We start from the raw sequence: 18248 nt of genomic DNA on the forward strand, positions 1-18248 counted from the left end.
ATATATATCACAAGAATGAGTAATCCGCGATTTTCCCTGTAACAGTAATATTGTCCATGTGGTAGGGCGCCGCCATAAGTGTGGATGTATCTGGGATGTATACAACTTTTTGTGACGGTTTCACTAATCAAAGGCTAGACCACCGGTAGTATTTTCATGATAAAAAATGTTATCAACTACATGCCAACATCATGTTAAATACTATTTGGATATTTAATTGTTCGTTTTATGCAATTTATTTAGTAAAAACTGCCGTATAAACAGTTTGCTTTATCAACCGGGCGCTACAATAGCGTGACCGGGCGTGTTGGTGTTTACGCGTTTTCACGAACGATAGTTTAATAATATTCCTATATTTAACTTGTTTCTGGTAAAACAAATAAATGTTAATGACATTTAACATTTTATCCTAATAATAACATGTATTTTATACTAATTTATATCATATAAACAATACTTAATTTACCGGGCGTAGAGTAGTACGCGGCAATGGTAAAGAATAGGCCAGTCCAGAGTAACGTTGTTGATTTTGGTGTTGCTGTGTTAGGCCTTTTTTGTGAACTAATTTAGCATGTTAGTAAATAATTGTCTGTAAAAGTGAATGTACACTAGTTTGTTAATAAATATGTATTATAAAATAGTTTACAATTGCGAAATATATTATCATAATTCTATTTAATGTGACATGTATAATATCTATTAAATCAAGTCTTATTTAGTATGTATACATCCGCCCTTATGAGGGCGGGCATCACTCTCTGGAGCTCTCTGTTACAAATTTCTCATGCAAAAATCGCGGAATACTCATTCTTGTGATATATATTCTTTGGTTTGACCAAGAGTGTTTGGTTTGGTATAGTCTTTGGTTGTTTGACCTGTCAAAATAAATTGACAGATTATTAAAAAGTAGCGCAACTAGAGGGCGCTTCAAGCGATCGCGCGAACAGCTGATTTCTCAATAAACACACGAGAAGAGTCTGCAGTCGACACAGTGTGTGATTTTGTGCAGTCGTCTCGAAAATTGAATTTGGTTTCGGGTGAAAAAATGTATATTACGAAATAGAATCAGAAACTCAAGGATAGTTAGTAATTATTATATGTATTAGTACTTAATTTTAAGTAAATAAAGTAGATAATATTTACATGTGTAGGCGAAATATTCCGTTAGAGAGGTAGGACAAAGCCTGCCTGGCCTAGCCTAGCTAGGCTGGCCGGTCTGCTGGCCTTTCTAACTAGGCTAGGCCTAGGCCTATACCAATCATGATGTGAATTATTAGACGAGAATCCCATTAGACCACTATCCGGCCAGGCCTAGCTAGGTGGTACTGTAGGTTGGTAAGGTTACATTCTGCTACCCACGGCACCAATATAAAATTGCATACCACACTTTGCACAAAGCCTGGACCTGGTCCTTCCTGCTGTGTGTGTTTCTCTTTGATGCTGGATAAAATCAGGAGGAAGAATAATTTCTGATACATTAATATTAAATTAAAATACAGGCCTAGGCCTAGATAGGCTAGGCAGTAAAGAAAAGGTAGGTTAAAGAAGCCTGGTTTATTTTTGTTTTATTGATATGAAATTATACCATGAAACTAAACTTCCTATATGCCGGTAGATTTTTAATGTACAGGTAAAAAGGCGAGTACAGCCAGTGGGTAGAACAAATCACATCATGTACAGTTTGGTATACAGTAATTAGTAGTCAGCTTTTATTTTAATTTAAATGTTTCTTTTGGTTTTAATCACCAACAATAGACACAGATTTCTATTTTGTGATTGCTATCTCTTCACTTTTAGTAGGGAGTCAATTAATAAGCTATTATACGACTGAACGGTGATGGTTTCCTGTCATACAATTTGTTAGATTCTAAAAATGAATTCGTTCTTTGTTCTCACAGACCTATCGCAAGTCCATACTGAGGCAAAACGAAGCTTTAACTTACTGGTACATTATCTAATCAAAGTATAAAGGACAAACAATATGGGACGTTTCTCAGGAAAATCATGTCGTCTTATTTGTATGATGGTGATGACATCAATATTTTTTATAGCAGAGATAACGACGGGTTACATTACCGATTCAATGGCTCTTGTTGCCGATTCATTCCACATGCTTTCGGATATTGTTTCGTTAATAGTTGGTTTTGTGGCAATAAAGGTGAGATATTTTTTGTTATTGACATAATTGTTACATTTATGCATTTATTCAATTGTATGACGCACTGTATGACCCCCGAAAGAGGTGCGTCATTTGTCCGAGGTGATTCATTTGTCCGACAATGTGCATCATACTTTATACATACCATGATGCACCCCTGTGTAATAAGTCAAGTCAAGTATCATTTATTGTCATTTGTTTTAAGAAAAAACATAGAACTTCTGTTTGCTCTGTTGGCGGAGCACAATATCCAACGAACACAACACAAACTCTAAACAAAAAGAAGTGACTTACCTTTTAACTCGAAAACTGTACCCATTTTTAAATTAGTGACGGACATTTTAGAATTTAACAATGATGCACCATATAACTGTCTTTGACGTTCCCTTCAATGACGACTTGTTGACCCTGATTGCTTCTTAACCTGGGTGGATGGTAAAGTGACGGACATTGATGTACTACCGTTCATTACTGTACAGTACTATTAGGTTTTTTTATGCACCCTCTCCATCATTAATTATTTGTAAATGACGCATCTCTCCCGTACAGTACCATTGATCTGACAAAAAGTATCTTTGCAGTAAAATGAAAACATAGGAAATACATCGCCTTCCATTTCCCTATGCCATTAAAAAAATATTAGTATAGTAGTATAATAGTAGGAGTTGGATAGCCGAGTGGTTAGGACACTTGACTGTCATACAGATTATAGACCCGGGTTCAATTCCCGACATCTCCCAGTCCACTCGGCTGTAAATGAGTACCTAGTTGAAAATACTAGGGAGAAAAGAAGCGGCGTGGAAAGGAACCGGCCACCCTACCACATAATGCCAAGGCTTAGTACAATGAGCTCCTAACAGCTTATTCCCTACGTTCAGAATGAACACGGGACTCACCTCACCCATAATAGTATTACAGTAGTATATAATATATTTAGTAGTATGTAAAACCTCCAATCTTTAAAAGAAGCCTTCTTCTTCGGGTTTGAAATAAAGTAATCTCAAAAAGAAGCCCATCTAGATAGTAAACCCATTGGGCTTCTTTTCAAGATAGTATGGGCTTCTTTTTGAGGTACAGTACAGAAAGAAATTACTGCAACTTTTCCTATGAGCTGGTTTTTTGGTCACATGGCATGAAACGTGTTACTTTGTTGTTGACCGCTCACATGTTTATAATAACTCAGTACGGCCGCCGGGGGTTGATACACTTTATCAGTGCACGTTTGAGGATGGCTGCTCTGACGATAAGGTCGTGTTATGTACCGGGATTTTTTGGGCCACATGACTCTCTAAACTGTGCCCATGTCTCACATGTTTTTCAAATTCTGGACCTTTTTCTTTACAACAATGCTGTAATAATAACTAAATATAGGCCTATTTCTTAACATGGAATATGTGCATTGTCCATGCTTCTAAAGGCGATGACAATGGTGTTTATTAACTTTGCAAACCACCCTACGATTTCAAACAATAATTTGTAATCTACGAACAATACTTTGTAAGCTACTGTACGTCAGAACAATTATTACGCGTAGACTACAAAAGGTTGCTCGTAGATACAAAGTAATTTCTTACTGTAATGTAGACTATATTTTTGAAGTTCAAATGAATTGGAATGTGTATGATCATGTTGTTCATATTACTGGCTTACAATCCTAAACAATGACCTACAGCCCTTAATTATCTGAACATTCATAGTCTTATGTGTTGATTATTTTCCAAAGAGTACTTTGATTGCATCTTGTATATTCTTCGTTGCCAAATATATTGGAATGGAATGTTTCAAAAATCATATTATGGTATAGCAATTCACAAATTGACAGCATTCAATTGGAAAAGAAGCAACCCCCCCCCCCCCACCCCCTACTTCTTTAGTTTGCAAAAGTAATCTTGAATTTGAAAAGAAGCCTATCTCAAAAAGAAACCTACTCGAAAAGAAGCTCACCTTAAAGGAAGTCCTAGAAAATTTGAATCCCATGGGCTTCTTTTCGAGGTTACGGTATGCACTGTGCAGTATAAAGTACAACCATTGCAACTACATCGATTAATAATATTTATATCTTGTTTTTAGGAAGCACTGAAGCAGATCTAAGTTTATTGTTGAAATATTCTGTTTTGATAAAGATAGTACAGTATGTCAGGAATTTCTCCTGTGATTTCCTTAGTTTTGTTTACTTTCAATAGTTCCTGTAAATTAAATTATAATGAAATTTAAAAAAAAATAATTAATTTTCAAGTCTTTTATTATATATAATATTTAATAAATTTGCATTACATAATATTAAATTAGGCCTACTCAGGGAGGAATTTTCTCCATGGCCTATTCAAATTGTGAATAGCCACTTAATTAAAAACACCACACACAGGAAAAAAGGTACTATATCATGTACTGTAAGCATTAAAAAAAATCCATGTTCTATGCACAAATATGTCTGACAATTATTGTGTGGTTACAATGTTGTCCAGATTAAAACCAGAGTGATTGTTTTATATTTACAATAACCCCTCCTTTGAGACATCCCAAGTAAATAAACACTGAGGATCACTGTGGGTTTTATTTTATTGTTATTTATTTGGTAACTGTCCGTTCAGTACATATTTTTAAAACTACAGACTTATATTAAAATATCTGGTAGCTATTTTACCTATTGTTATTGATGATCGTTCAGGCGTGCAATCGGCCAGTCTAGTCCAGCAGCAGCTAGCATTAAAATAACTCATTGTTTACTTGACATGCTGATAGTGATAATGACTTCATTAAATAAACAATTATTATACACTGAAAGCCGTTCAACGCAACGCAAATGGAAAAACAACATGTTGAATGCATTGGGATTTTTTCAATAATTCTGTCCTGTACTGTACTAAAGGAAGGGGGAATATATTTAACACTTTACTGCCAACTCATATTCTTTTTTTGTTTTTTATTTTAGGTTTCAAAACTTCAAACTTCCCGTAACACCTACGGATGGGTAAGGGCTGAAATCGTTGGGGCGCTTGTGAATGGCGTATTTCTGGTTGCTTTATGTTTCACGATATTCGTTGAAGCATTACAGCGTTTTATAGAGAAAGAAATTGAAGTTCAGCAGCCGAAACTTGTTCTTGGCGTTGGTACAGCAGGCCTTGTCGTTAATCTACTTGGACTCGTTTTGTTCAGTTCACATGGTAATTGTTTTCTTTTTTTGTGTCAGAAAAAAAATTCATTCAACACCCCTGTCACACAATGGATCCATCCATTTACTCCTAGGGTTGCAAAATAGTGTTGGTGCAGTAGTCTATGAATAAGTGCTCTTAGTCTTACCTGAGGGTATGTTCAGACCTACGGAGTTATGCTTTCGTATCACAGCCAAGGTCATATTTTAATGAGCGTCGTAAGAGCAAAGTGTTCAGATTCATTGCAACGAAGTTGCGTTACAAACGGATATGATGTCACTCGCTGGCGATTCTCTAACGCACGCATAGACCATGGAGCTATAAAAGCTCCATGCATAGACCTACCTAATTCGGCATTATCGATTGGTTGTCAGGCATACCAACCAGCCGATCGTTTTGGGGTTTGGGTTTATATTTGGTCTATGACCTAAAATATCATTTATGGCAGAAAAATGTTCAAATCCCATACTTGCACCGGCTCCAGATTTATTTACTCGGTCTTTCGCCCGCTTTATACGACGACCCATTCAATTTCGTTTGGATATTAAATCCTTCTTTATGAGGATGGCCCATCTGCTAACATGTCCGCCATGTCGTTGAACACAGACATCTTGTTGCCGGTGCTTTTATGCCAGTTTTTCACTTCCAACCGATCTCTGAACTCTTCCCCACAATGAAATAAGGTATTTTTCTTCGGTTTCTCGCCAATGCGCACGCTTCGATGACATTTTAAATTAATTAATATAATAATATTAATAATAATAATACTGTATAGTGTAACAACAAAAGGTATGATTTTTTTGCACGTTCACCGATCACAACAAATGGATCAGCTTGGCTATACGATGAGGAGCACATGTCACGATGTGATGTGGCGAATATTGTAATTTGATTGGCTAGATATCTAACCTAGGTCATATTCATCGACATCGACTTTCGTATTGTAAGCGACGTCAAAGAATATCACAAGAATGAGTAATCCGCGATTTTCCCTGTAACAGTAATATTGTCCATGTGGTAGGGCGCCGCCATAAGTGTGGATGTATCTGGGATGTATACAACTTTTTGTAACGGTTTCACTAATCAAAGGCTGGACCACCGGTAGTATTTTCATGATAAAAAATGTTATCAACTACATGCCAACATCATGTTAAATACTTTTTGGATATTTAATTTTTCGTTTTATGCAATTTATTTAGTAAAAACTGCCGTATAAACAGTTTGCTTTATCAACCGGGCGCTACGATAGCGTGACCGGGCGTGTTGGTGTTTACGCGTTTTCACGTAGGATAGTTTAATAATATTCCTATATTTAACCTGTTTCTGGTAAAACAAATAAATGTTAATGACATTTAACATTTTGTCCTATTAATAACATGTATTTTATACTAATTTATATCATAAAAACAATACTTAATTTACCGGGCGTAGAGTAGTACACGGCAATGGTAAAGAATAGGCCGTGCTGAGTAACGATTTGTTGATTTTTGGTGTTGCTGTGTTAGGCCTTTTTTGTGAACTAACTTAGCATGTTAGTAAATAATTGTCTGTAAAAGTGAATGTACACTAGTTTGTTAATAAATATGTATTATAAAATAGTTTACAATTGCAAAACTATTATCATAATTCTATTTAATGTGACATGTATAATATCTATTAAATCAAGTCTTATTTAGTATGTATACATCCGCATCAGGCATCACTCTCTGGAGTTCTCTGTTACAAATTTCTCATGCAAAAATCGCGGAATACTCATTCTTGTGATATATATTCTTTGGCGACGTCCACTAAACTCATATCTTGAGCTTTCGTAGCGTACGAAATATCAGTGTCGTACGAGGTGGCTTCCACTAATCTTTTCCTGGTTCAGACCTATGGACTTGTACGCCGCGTACAATACGAAAGCATAACTCCGTAGGTCTGAACAGGCCCTGAGTTAACTGACATTGACACTGATTCAATATCTCTCCCAGACAGAATTTAATTTGAATACAATATGGCTGAATCTTTTAACTACTTAGAATAGATGTCAAATTATGTTATTTATTTGTCTGGTGTACAGTAACAACAGCTGTTGTACAGTAATTGTATTATGGTTGTAAACATACTTAAATCATGGATGAATTGATAACTTCCTAGTTTTAATTGATGCTTATTAGTATATTACATAATCTGCTGATTAATTATTATACTAAATTGTGAAACTTTAATTAAAGACTTTTCACTTGGATGAACATCCTTCCATTTCAATCATTCTTTTCTTAGATTATTTATATTTAATTAGTTACTCCATGGAGAAATTTTTCTCCATGGTTACTCCATGGTTCCGCACTCGTCTAGGGTGAACTGTTTTTTTCCGAAATTGCATTCTTTCTGCCATTTTTCATGGTCGCGTTTTTAAAAATAAAATCACACTCACATTTAGAGTATTATGCATTTTTCGTTTGATAACCTAACTCGTTATAAATGTAGATAATATGGTTGAAATATCATGGTAGCTGGAAGCAATTAAAATCACTTATTGTTTTCATTTAATGACTTCTATCTAGATTGACCTTATTTTTATTTATTTCCACTGATTTTAGTTTATTATTAATTCAATAATATTTTATTACACAAGTGACTGCAAAATTGCCCTAAGCTATATATTTTATCAATTTGTTGATGTCATGGTGCAATGGTTCAGGCATCATGGTTTAGTAAAAACTGCTGTTGCATTGTGCCTGTTTATCTTTTGTACTTAAATTGTATAAAATTCTTTATAATTTAACTCTGAACTTAACTCTGAACTATTTTTCTAATAATTGAATCACACAACCCTAGACATACAGTAGCCAGTCAAATATTACTTTGACTATACCCAAGTTTGAATATTAAAAACGTACAGTAGCCTTGCATATAAAGGTGCACTTGAATGCAATAATTTTGGTGCCAACATTCATTCGTCCACGACCCTACAACCATTTGAACATAAACAAAATTAATTAATCATTAGTCAGTATTACATCAGGCGGTTTAGAATTTCACCTATGCCTGTATGTGTATACTGGATATTATTTACTGTACATTAATAATAATTGTAGTTTTATAGCGCATAATACCGTTTCTAAGTACTTTACACACAAAAATGATCCATTAAATATCCTAAAATAACCAAAAAATGAAGAAGAAGCAGATGAACCATTTACACTGCTCCGTTCTCACAGCACTCTGTCTGAAGCTCCCAAATCAGAGCTTGACGAAAAAGAATTCATGAGCTCGATTGAAAAAGGCATCTGTCTATAGTAGTAGTATCAATTGTCATATCCTACCAAAATAAGAAGTAAAAAGATGTTGCTTTTTTAAAATATCGATTGATGTTGCTTTTTTAAAATATCGATTGATGTTGCCTCTTTAAAAGCTTGTGGCAGATCATTCCAAAGACGAGCAGAAGAAAAGATAAATGATCTGTTGCCATAGAAAACAGTGGCCCATTTTGATAAATAATATTGTTAAAGATTGTTTGTATTATCTTTACATGTGCAGGGAAGAACAGCGATGAATATATCTGGGCCTCCGTGGTAAAAAATTTAATTAAAATATCGGCATGTCAGTTTCCCAGCAGTAGCCTCATGTACAAGCCAGATATTGTATTGAATTTAATTTTTTTTAACACGCCTTGAGCACTCTTGAGTGGTATGTGTGCTTTATCAATCCATATTATTAAATATTATTATTATTATTACTGTACAACAAGGTCCATAACTAAACTGTATCTTAATCAATCTTAATTGACCAAAATAATATGATACGTACAGTAAATGGATAATGGATGGTAAACAATGTTATAATAATGAAATGATTTCATGCCATTGTGTGAATGGTTTTGTATAGTGGCTGTAGTTAAAAAATTAATGCATTTTAATGGCCTCTTCTATATTCCAACTTTGTTCCAACTTTCACTTCAGTGCATGTATTTCATTGGACTCAATAATGTTTCATTAGTCTATGATTGACACGAAATGTCTTTCGTGCCTAATTAATGTAACTTACAGTTACCAACAATAGTCTATACTCCTTTAAACAACAAGATCAAAGTAGTTAATTCATTGGTTGCAGTTGATAAAACTTGTTCAAAATTGTTTAACTATAACCATGTGTTTTTTGTAGACTTTTTATTACTGTATGTACAATTTTACTTATGTATTTCAGGTCATGGACACAGTCATGGTGGCAGTGGACACAGCCATGGAGGACACAGCCATGGAGGAGAAGGAAAAAACCACTCGACCAAGATAGAATCTGATGTTGCTTATAGAGGAATTTCAGACAATAATGACGTAGTAGTAACGCTGTTAAACAAGGAAAATGGAGCAGCAAATGGTACAACCTTTAAAGGGGATGTTACAGAACAAGCTGTAGTTGATTTTGAGGCTCAGAAATGTAAGAGTACTTTTGACGAAGATCAAGAGGAAGCAATTGGTAAGTTTTTTACTCAATTCCTATACTCAAAAACACACCTGCATACACATTTATTTTTCACAAACCTTTTGCAATATTATAATAATTTTAAAATATTATAATTGAATAAAAGCTCCACATAAAATAAAGTACTGATCTTATCAGTATAAACATAAATTTGTTAATTTACCATAATCATCACCCATAATCATCTAAACATTTTGTTAAAAAATGTGCATACTTTTTTTTTATCCACAAATACACCCCCCTACTTCCCAACACATTGTCAATACAGTAGAACACTTCTTTTGGGACACTTTCCCATGAAACAAACGAGGAGAAATACATGTTTTTAACACTAAAGCCACCAACTATTCAGGGACTTACAGTAATAGGATACTTTGTTGGGTCCCAATGGTCCTTACATAGGGGTTCCACTGTATTAATACAATGTGTGCCAATCAGTGCTCTTGTATTAATCAAAGAAGCTTAATTAAGGACAGTAGTTGGTAACTATTATTAGATTAAACGTTTTTAATAATTGTGCTGTAGTTGTTTGTGTAAATCTGGCCTTGTGGTTCAGGTGCAAAATTTTGAAGGAGATTAGGCCTACACTAGGTTTTTAATGCTCAAGTCTCTTTAGCACTTCACATTTTTAAACAAATACAGGTATGACCTGTAGGTAAACCAATAAATAAGTAATGTCAGATAAATACTGTATAAAGCTTGGTTCCCACTAGAACGTAACGCAAGGACGTAAACGCAACGCAAGCGTTTTAACCAATGACAAGCGAAGTTATAGACAGTTAGCAATCACAAGCGAATAAGGCATCGCTTTTGATTGGTCAATTTACTTGCGTTGCGTTACGTCCTTGCGTTGCGTCGCTAGTGGGAACCACGCTTAAACACAAACAACAACTACACTTAAAAACCTAGGCTAGGTTTAGAAACAGAATATACATCATATTTTCAGGTACTAAATATTATTATAGACCAATCATTAAGCAACGTTGGGCCCGGTTGCGTTCTGGATGGGAGACCGTCTAGAAATCGCGGCCGGTGCTGTATATACTGGAGAGTAATGGTGTAAAAAAAAGAACTTGGTACACTATTTGAAAAGAGTAGGGGATCGTCTCCCGGTGTGCTGATCTGGTAGGCGCTGCACTGCTGGCTGCTGTGGGTCCGTGGAGGGCCTAATCCGAATCTCTTCAGTTTCCAGTTAAGCTTGAGGATTAAGATAATTACCTTTACCTTTTACCTTTGAATATAAGAAGTGTGAGTTTTGTAGATACATGAGTGCAAAAGAGGCTTCAAATGCGCAAGTCTCATGCTGATACTATGTATCCTGCCCAAAATTTAAACAAATAGTGTACAGTATTTATAATGTTTTCTTATCATGCTTTTCTTTATTTAAAAAATTGTTCTTATTTCCGTAGCATCTGGTACACAATTGAATATGCGAGGCGTCTTTTTGCACGTACTAGGTGATGCTCTTGGCTCTGTGGTCGTCATCATAAGTGCCTTAATCATCTGGTTAGCTGAAGGAGAATGGAGGTTTTACGTTGATCCAGCCATGAGCATTTTTATATGTATCATTATTTTAACCACTTCGATTCCATTATGTAAGTACTGAGCAGGACTTAAAGCTTAGTTCCCACTCTGATCTATGTGCAATACAAGTGAGTTGACCAATCAAATGCGATGATGATCCATCGCATTGTGATTGGTCAATTACTTACGCCTCATCCAAGTGAGGACTAAGCTTTGAATAATTTTTGGTGTTTTTTTTGGTCATTCCATACCAAGGCAATCAATACATTCCATACCAAGGCAATCAATACATTCCATACCAAGGCAATCAATACATTCCATACCAAGGCAATCAATACATTCCATACCAAGGCAATCAATACATTCCATACCAAGGCAATCAATACATTCCATACCAAGGCAATCAATACATTCCATACCAAGGCAATCAATACATTCCATACCAAGGCAATCAATACATTCCATACCAAGGCAATCAATACATTCCATACCAAGGCAATCAATACATTCCATACCAAGGCAATCAATACATTCCATGCCAAGGCAATCAATACATTCCATACCAAGGCAATCAATTTAACAGAGATGGGGAAAGCCCTACAATCGAAAGTCAAATCTTGAAAAAATGTGATTTTGCAAAACAAAAATGCATTTTTAAACCCCTAAAATTATTTTAGTTTGCTTCTATCACATTTTCAATGACAGGTAAGTAGAGGCAAAACTTAGCTTAGACAGCATTTTTTAGCCTTGTCCAATATTTGAATTCATAATTATTTCTAAATGAGAATGCTAAAATATGAAAAGAGTGATTTGCTAACAAGAAAAAAGGGGATGTGGCACATCATGACTGTAACTTTTAAACAAGGCATATTTGATTGCATTTTTGGCAAAATCAGAGATGATGAACCTGGAGCCACTGGTTGATTTGGCATGAAATGACCATTTTGTAGGCATTATCTTCTACCCCTTTTACACTACAAACTCTTTTGTACACAATCACAATTTACACTATGTGAAAACAACTATAGCCTTCTTCCATTTGCACTGGTGTAACCACCTTTTGTTAGGTGTCAAGTCAAGATTCTGATTCTGATTACACAATGTAAAGATGCATTTTAGTCTGATGAGGCATGATGGGAATCTCTTTGTTGTAGTGTGCCATTTGAATTTGAAAGGAACTGTTATTAATAAATAGTTGGGTTTATGAAAAACCCTTAATGGGGAAGCACCAGCAATACTTTTATCACCTGATAATAACTATAATTTATTAGCCAATGATAAGCATAATAATATTTGCAGAGAGCAACCATTATATACTGAAATATAACGTTTCATGATCTGAGCTATTACGTGATAATAATAATTATTTATGACTTATCATTTAATAGAATTATAAGAAATGTATTGACAACTTATTTTCAAAATGATATAAATAATAAACTATTATATTATCATATAAAGCCACAAAAATTGAATTATTTTCCAAAAAAAAACATCTATTGTTAATGTACAATACCAAACAAACACACATAGAAAATAATGTCTGAAGGGGCACAGTCAAGGGAATTAGGAAGAATATGTTAACAAATCTTAATAACTCGAAGACGAGTTCAGATTTATTTGTTCCTTGCGGAAATTCATGACACATGGCAAAATACAAAACGTACAAAATATAAATAAATAAAATATATAAGAGGCTAGGAGTCCTGAAACAATGATAGGATGAACTACGAATGACCTACAACTCACAGCCTACTGGGCTGAATTGCACACAGGTGTGGATGGCATGTAAAACATTTCTTCTCCCCTGAGGATCCCTTTGTGTTGTAGCTGCCACAAAACAATGCTCATATATCTGTCCACAACAACATAATACCAAAAAAAACCAAATTACTTAATTAATTATCTCAATATTTATTTGTAAAATAATTTTGATATTGAAAATGTGTGTAGTTGGTCGCTTTCTTGTCGATGCTTTTATTGTAGAACGTAATTTATTTATTTTTCTCTGCTCTGGGTTGACCAACTAGCATAGGTGTTTAGCACCTGTTTGGTCTTTCTGTGCCTCCTTTTATAATTGTTTTGTCTTCTTTGTTATGTATATGGAAGAAATTGAATAAATAAAAAATAAATTTAGGACACTTCTACTGTATTTAGGAGATAAAAGGAATAAAAGACGTTATATGTTTTAGGAAACACACCTAATAGGAGACACTTGCACACCTAATAGGAGACACTTTCTTAAGTCTTGAAGTTATCCCCCTAATAGTTATCCCCCTAATAGTTATCCCCCTAATAGTTATCCCCCTAATAGTTAAGTTATCCCCCTAATAGTTAAGTTATCCCCCTAATAAAGTTATCCCCCTAATAGTTTCTACTGTACTTAAAACTCAGTCGGTCTCAAGACAAGTGAAAATATATGCTTTTTGCAAATATTTATCCTTAAAAGGTTATTAACGCACATGCCCAAGTTCTTGACTATGGATATTAATTGTCCCCCCCTAAAAATATAATTTTTCAAAATGTTTTTGTTGAATATGCCATTTTAATGTCACATTTACTTTAGTTTTACCAAAAATTGGATCTAAAAAAAATAAAATAAAAATTGTTACCTTGTAAAACTGTAATTTAAAGCAAAAATTGTCAAATTGACTTGAAATCAATGAATTTTTTATTGTTGTTTATTTGTGTATTTATATAATATATTATAATATAAGTGAAAACATTTTTTCTACAGAATTGATTACCTTCATTAAAACTACGAAATGGCCTATTCAAAGTCTATTTTTATTATCTTCATTTTTCATGTATTTTGACAATACATCTTTAATCATTTATGATATTTGGTAAACAATTATTATTCATTATTATACGGTTTTTTTTCAGTGAAACAATCAGCAATGATCCTTATGCAGTCCATTCCATCACATTTAGATGTTCAAAACATTGAGAGTTCTTTGGAAGAAAAGGTGCGTTTTAGTGTAAATCTGTTATTATACATATTTTAATTCATGACTTCTGATTGGTTGAATAGCAGCTATGGTATATTTCCAACCATTTATAAGAGACAACAATTTAAAGTGATTGGAATCAACCATGGTTTCCCTTTGTGTTGCACATGTTGGGAAGATACCAAGTACAACATGTTGTATCAACTGGGTGAGGGGACCAAATACAACATATTAATGGGGGAGGGGTTCATCAACTTTAAACATATCAGCGATTTATCTTTCATAAAAATGTTCTCATTTGAATTTTATTATATATTTTAATATATTTATACTTTTTACTTACTGTTTCAGTTTCCAAATATACGGTTACACGAATTCCATATTTGGCAATTGACGACGAACTTGACTATAGCCACCGCTCATATTATAGTCACTGGTGAGATAGATGAATACATGGCTATGTCTGAGACTATTAAGGAGTTCTTTCACAAACGTGGCATCCACTCCACAACCATTCAACCTGAATTTGTTGTAAGTTTTTTAGTTTTTGGGATATTTTTCTGGTTTATAGGTATTTTAGTACAATTTTGTTGTGGTTATCAGTGATTAAACTCTCTATTGGCAACACTCCATGCAATTTTTTATATAAGATATCAATAGGAAGGGATGGGGATGGAAGCAAGCAATCAATCCTCACCTAAAACCCTTGCTTTGGCCCGAGGTGAGAAAATGTTGGGAGTACTGTATGAACAGGGACATTTCACTCCTACCTATGTTATGTAAAACATCTAGTAGAATTCCACTCTGGTAATTTTTGTTCCCCTTAACGCCACCGAATTAGCCTGCCTTGGTTAAATAAAGATAATCTTCAGGAAGAGAATATTACAAAATTTAAAAAAACAACACTTACTAGTTGGATTGAACAAATATTTCAGTGATACTGTACAACCACCATCAACAGCATTGTAAATCTATCTATTTAAGTGATGTTGAATGCTTTGAATCTTTTTCTGATGTCTCGCAAACAACACACACACGAAGAACAATCTTCACAATGATATTAATTATGTATTATGCTTTCATGTGAATAAATTGATTCGTCAAACTTGTTTGATCATACACATAACAATATAGTATTTGGCAATGTTAAACTAAATTCTGATGAAAGGAAAGAAATTGTTTATTTTTTTAAAAATATGTAGTCATATTTTTTCTTTCCATAGTTTTTTTTCTTATACATTTAGGATAATTTTATACAATTATATAGTAAGAATATAAATGTTTCATTTTTTTTATAGCGCGATTATGCCGACTCAAGCATAACCAACACCGACTGTGTTCTGAAATGCAAGACAGACGTGTGCGACAAACAGCGTTGTTGTAGTTTGCCAAAGAAAAGTAGTGTAGCCACTATTGTTAGTCAAGAAACTAGTTCTGATGTAGAGAACCAAGATGAACAAGTCACAGACAAAGTCTGAGAATATTATCAACACTTAAGACTGGTTCTAAGTTTCAGTTTACATAGTCTTAGGTGATGGAGTTTAAGCTAGACGTTTTACACAAAGTCTGCTGGGGTGTTTTAGTGTGTGAACTTGAATTTACATTGGGGATATCAGGTTATCAGACAAAGTTTCATGTCCAAAAGTATAAAGTGAATATTAAGTACATATTTACTCGAGATCACAATTGAAAAAGATTGGTATCTGGTGTCAGGAATATCTTTGGACACATGTTATTGTTGTCATGTAAATTCCTAAACAGAAGAATCTGTAGGCCCTCAGGATTTTTGTGTGCTAGCTAGATGAGTTGTTTTTTAAATGAAAAAAAAACTAATTTTATCCGAAATAATTTAACTAATACACCTTATTGTGCATTGTGACACATAAACTATAAACAGTAACAATATTATAATATACAAATAATTAATGTTTTTTAGTGCAGTGGTAAAAATACTTTCATGAGGTGAAAATAGAACATATTATTTTCCATTGCACAGATACAAAAAACATTGATCATTTGTTTCTAAAGTAGATTGTTGTCAAAGTTCATAATAATAATAATGAACGTGCATAGACTGGTACACATTTGCACCCTCATATAACGGATAATGACGTGGCCAACAAAGTATTTATTGAATATCATGTGACCCACAATCCTCCAATCAAATGACAACACTATCTACTTTATAATTGTTTAAAGGTTGGCATGCCAGTCAGGTTTGCGGTACACTTAAACAATTTTTGATGCACCCATAAATAAAGTATTATTAGTTTGTCAAAAATAGATACAACAAAATTATTATTTTAGCAGTCAAAAGGGGGAAGCATGCTGTACTGTAGTATGGAATTGCTACAATTACTCAGTCTGTGTGCACTGCTTGTAGGCCTATTCTGTTGGAATAGGAAGAGAAATATAATTAGCGTTACAGAGATCTTTATAACATGCCTGTATGATTGCATTCTTGTAATTTGATTTGTCGCATCACATGCAAAAAAAGTGATATCTAATGACGATTAGTAGTGGGCTCTAATGCATGTTTAGCTTTCTGCAAACATTTTGAAAATTATAACATTTTTGCCATACAAACAAAAATGTTGGAGCAAGTTTACTTTAGAACAGTAGGTGTTTTATAAATAAATAATGAATGTTTTGTATCCGTTAAATGGAGAGAATATTTCATTCGAATGAAGATTGACTGGTCTATTTAACTTGGCTCCATCTTGTTAAATAGAGCAGGTAAACTTTCAACTCAATATTCTCACCATCCAACTCACTTATAAACATTCATTATATAGTATTTGTATGCATAATAACAGTTAACAGGCACGGACAAATTTGAAACCATTAGTGATAATTATCTTTTAAAACAGATTATGAGATCGCCACACATTTGTTGCATCTGATAATTATGCAGGTTGCATAACTAGGTGCTTACTATTGTATTCAATAGGGTGCAAAGGTGACAATATGTTGTAATGACTGATTAAGTTAAAGATCTATTGTCTGAGTGTTAGACAATGGGTTTTGGTTAAATCATGGATAATCCATGGTTAAATTTAACCATTTTGTCTTTTTGTAAGTGAAATCTTTATTTTTATTGTTTTTTTGGGGGGGACAATACATCTTTAAACCATTTACCCTTTTATTTATTTAATAGGCCTAAAGGAAATAAAAAAGTAATTTTTTATTTTTTACAATGTAAGTAAAACCAAAAAAAAAATTTGATAATTTTAGACTAATTGTATAATGAAAAAATATTAATAATTATATATTAATATTATGTAAATTATGTATTTCAATGTACAGTATAAATGAACAGTATATTTATATACACAACAGCAGCTCAAAACAGGGAAGTGTAGAGAACTGAAATACTTGGCCCTATTTTACAGGGAGAGAAGGAATTAATTACCGTATTTACTCAAATAAATTGCCCAGAGCATTTATTGTTCAGGAGCAGGTTTTTAGGGGGAGTTTATTCTAGGGAGGCGTTTATTCAGTGGATTGTTTATCTTTTGTGAAAAAAATACAACACAATTGATATCAAGAAGTGATAAAATACAGTGAAAATGGTATCAAAATGCTTGGTAAATTCAGGGAAGAGTTAAATCTTCCCTGGTAAATTGTAGATCATGTCAATCAATGAATTCTACAGCGCTAAAAATAGAAATGTGTTTGAATACAATGTATTATGCATGTGGCGGGCCTTTATTCAAATAAATATGGTATTATTATATTTATATATAGACAACTTTTATAGTTAGTGTTGTGTTGGCACCTTGTAAGTTTTTCACTCAGAAATTTTAGTTTGTCAATTCAACTTTTGTGTTTTAAAATTGCTGAGTGGCCTTTCTAGATCGTAGGTAACGAAAACAATTTATACTGTATATTTTCTTTTTTTTTGTAATTTATACAATTAATGCTTATAGTTGATAAAATAAAGGCGTATTATTACAATTACATAAGGTATAGTAATAAAGTTGTGATAATTATATT

General features: G+C 33.6%; 1 protein-coding gene across 1 annotated transcript; it reads left to right on the plus strand.

Annotated features, from left to right (window-relative positions):
- Positions 1–986: 986 nt before the first annotated feature.
- LOC140054429 (uncharacterized) lies at positions 987–18248 on the plus strand. Its single transcript, XM_072099409.1, has 8 exons — positions 987–1082; positions 1899–2158; positions 5091–5322; positions 9502–9771; positions 11187–11372; positions 14188–14270; positions 14604–14783; positions 15551–18248. The coding sequence occupies exons 2-8, from the start codon at positions 1982–1984 to the stop codon at positions 15728–15730; spliced, it is 1308 nt and encodes a 435-aa protein (XP_071955510.1). The 5' UTR covers positions 987–1082; positions 1899–1981; the 3' UTR covers positions 15731–18248.

Source organism: Antedon mediterranea, chromosome 7 (assembly GCF_964355755.1).
Source record: "Antedon mediterranea chromosome 7, ecAntMedi1.1, whole genome shotgun sequence".
Classification (NCBI taxonomy): Eukaryota; Metazoa; Echinodermata; class Crinoidea; order Comatulida; family Antedonidae; genus Antedon; species Antedon mediterranea.

What these genes read in the sequence shown, in the direction of transcription:
- LOC140054429 (XM_072099409.1), top strand. Translation starts at nt 1,982, where the DNA reads ATGGGACGTTTCTCAGGAAAATCATGTCGTCTTATTTGTATGATGGTG. An exon ending in AACCACTTCGATTCCATTAT is followed by an intron (nt 11,373 to 14,187) that starts GTAAGTACTGAG and finishes GTTTTTTTTCAG; the next exon opens with TGAAACAATCAGCAATGATC. An exon ending in AGAGTTCTTTGGAAGAAAAG is followed by an intron (nt 14,271 to 14,603) that starts GTGCGTTTTAGT and finishes TTACTGTTTCAG; the next exon opens with TTTCCAAATATACGGTTACA.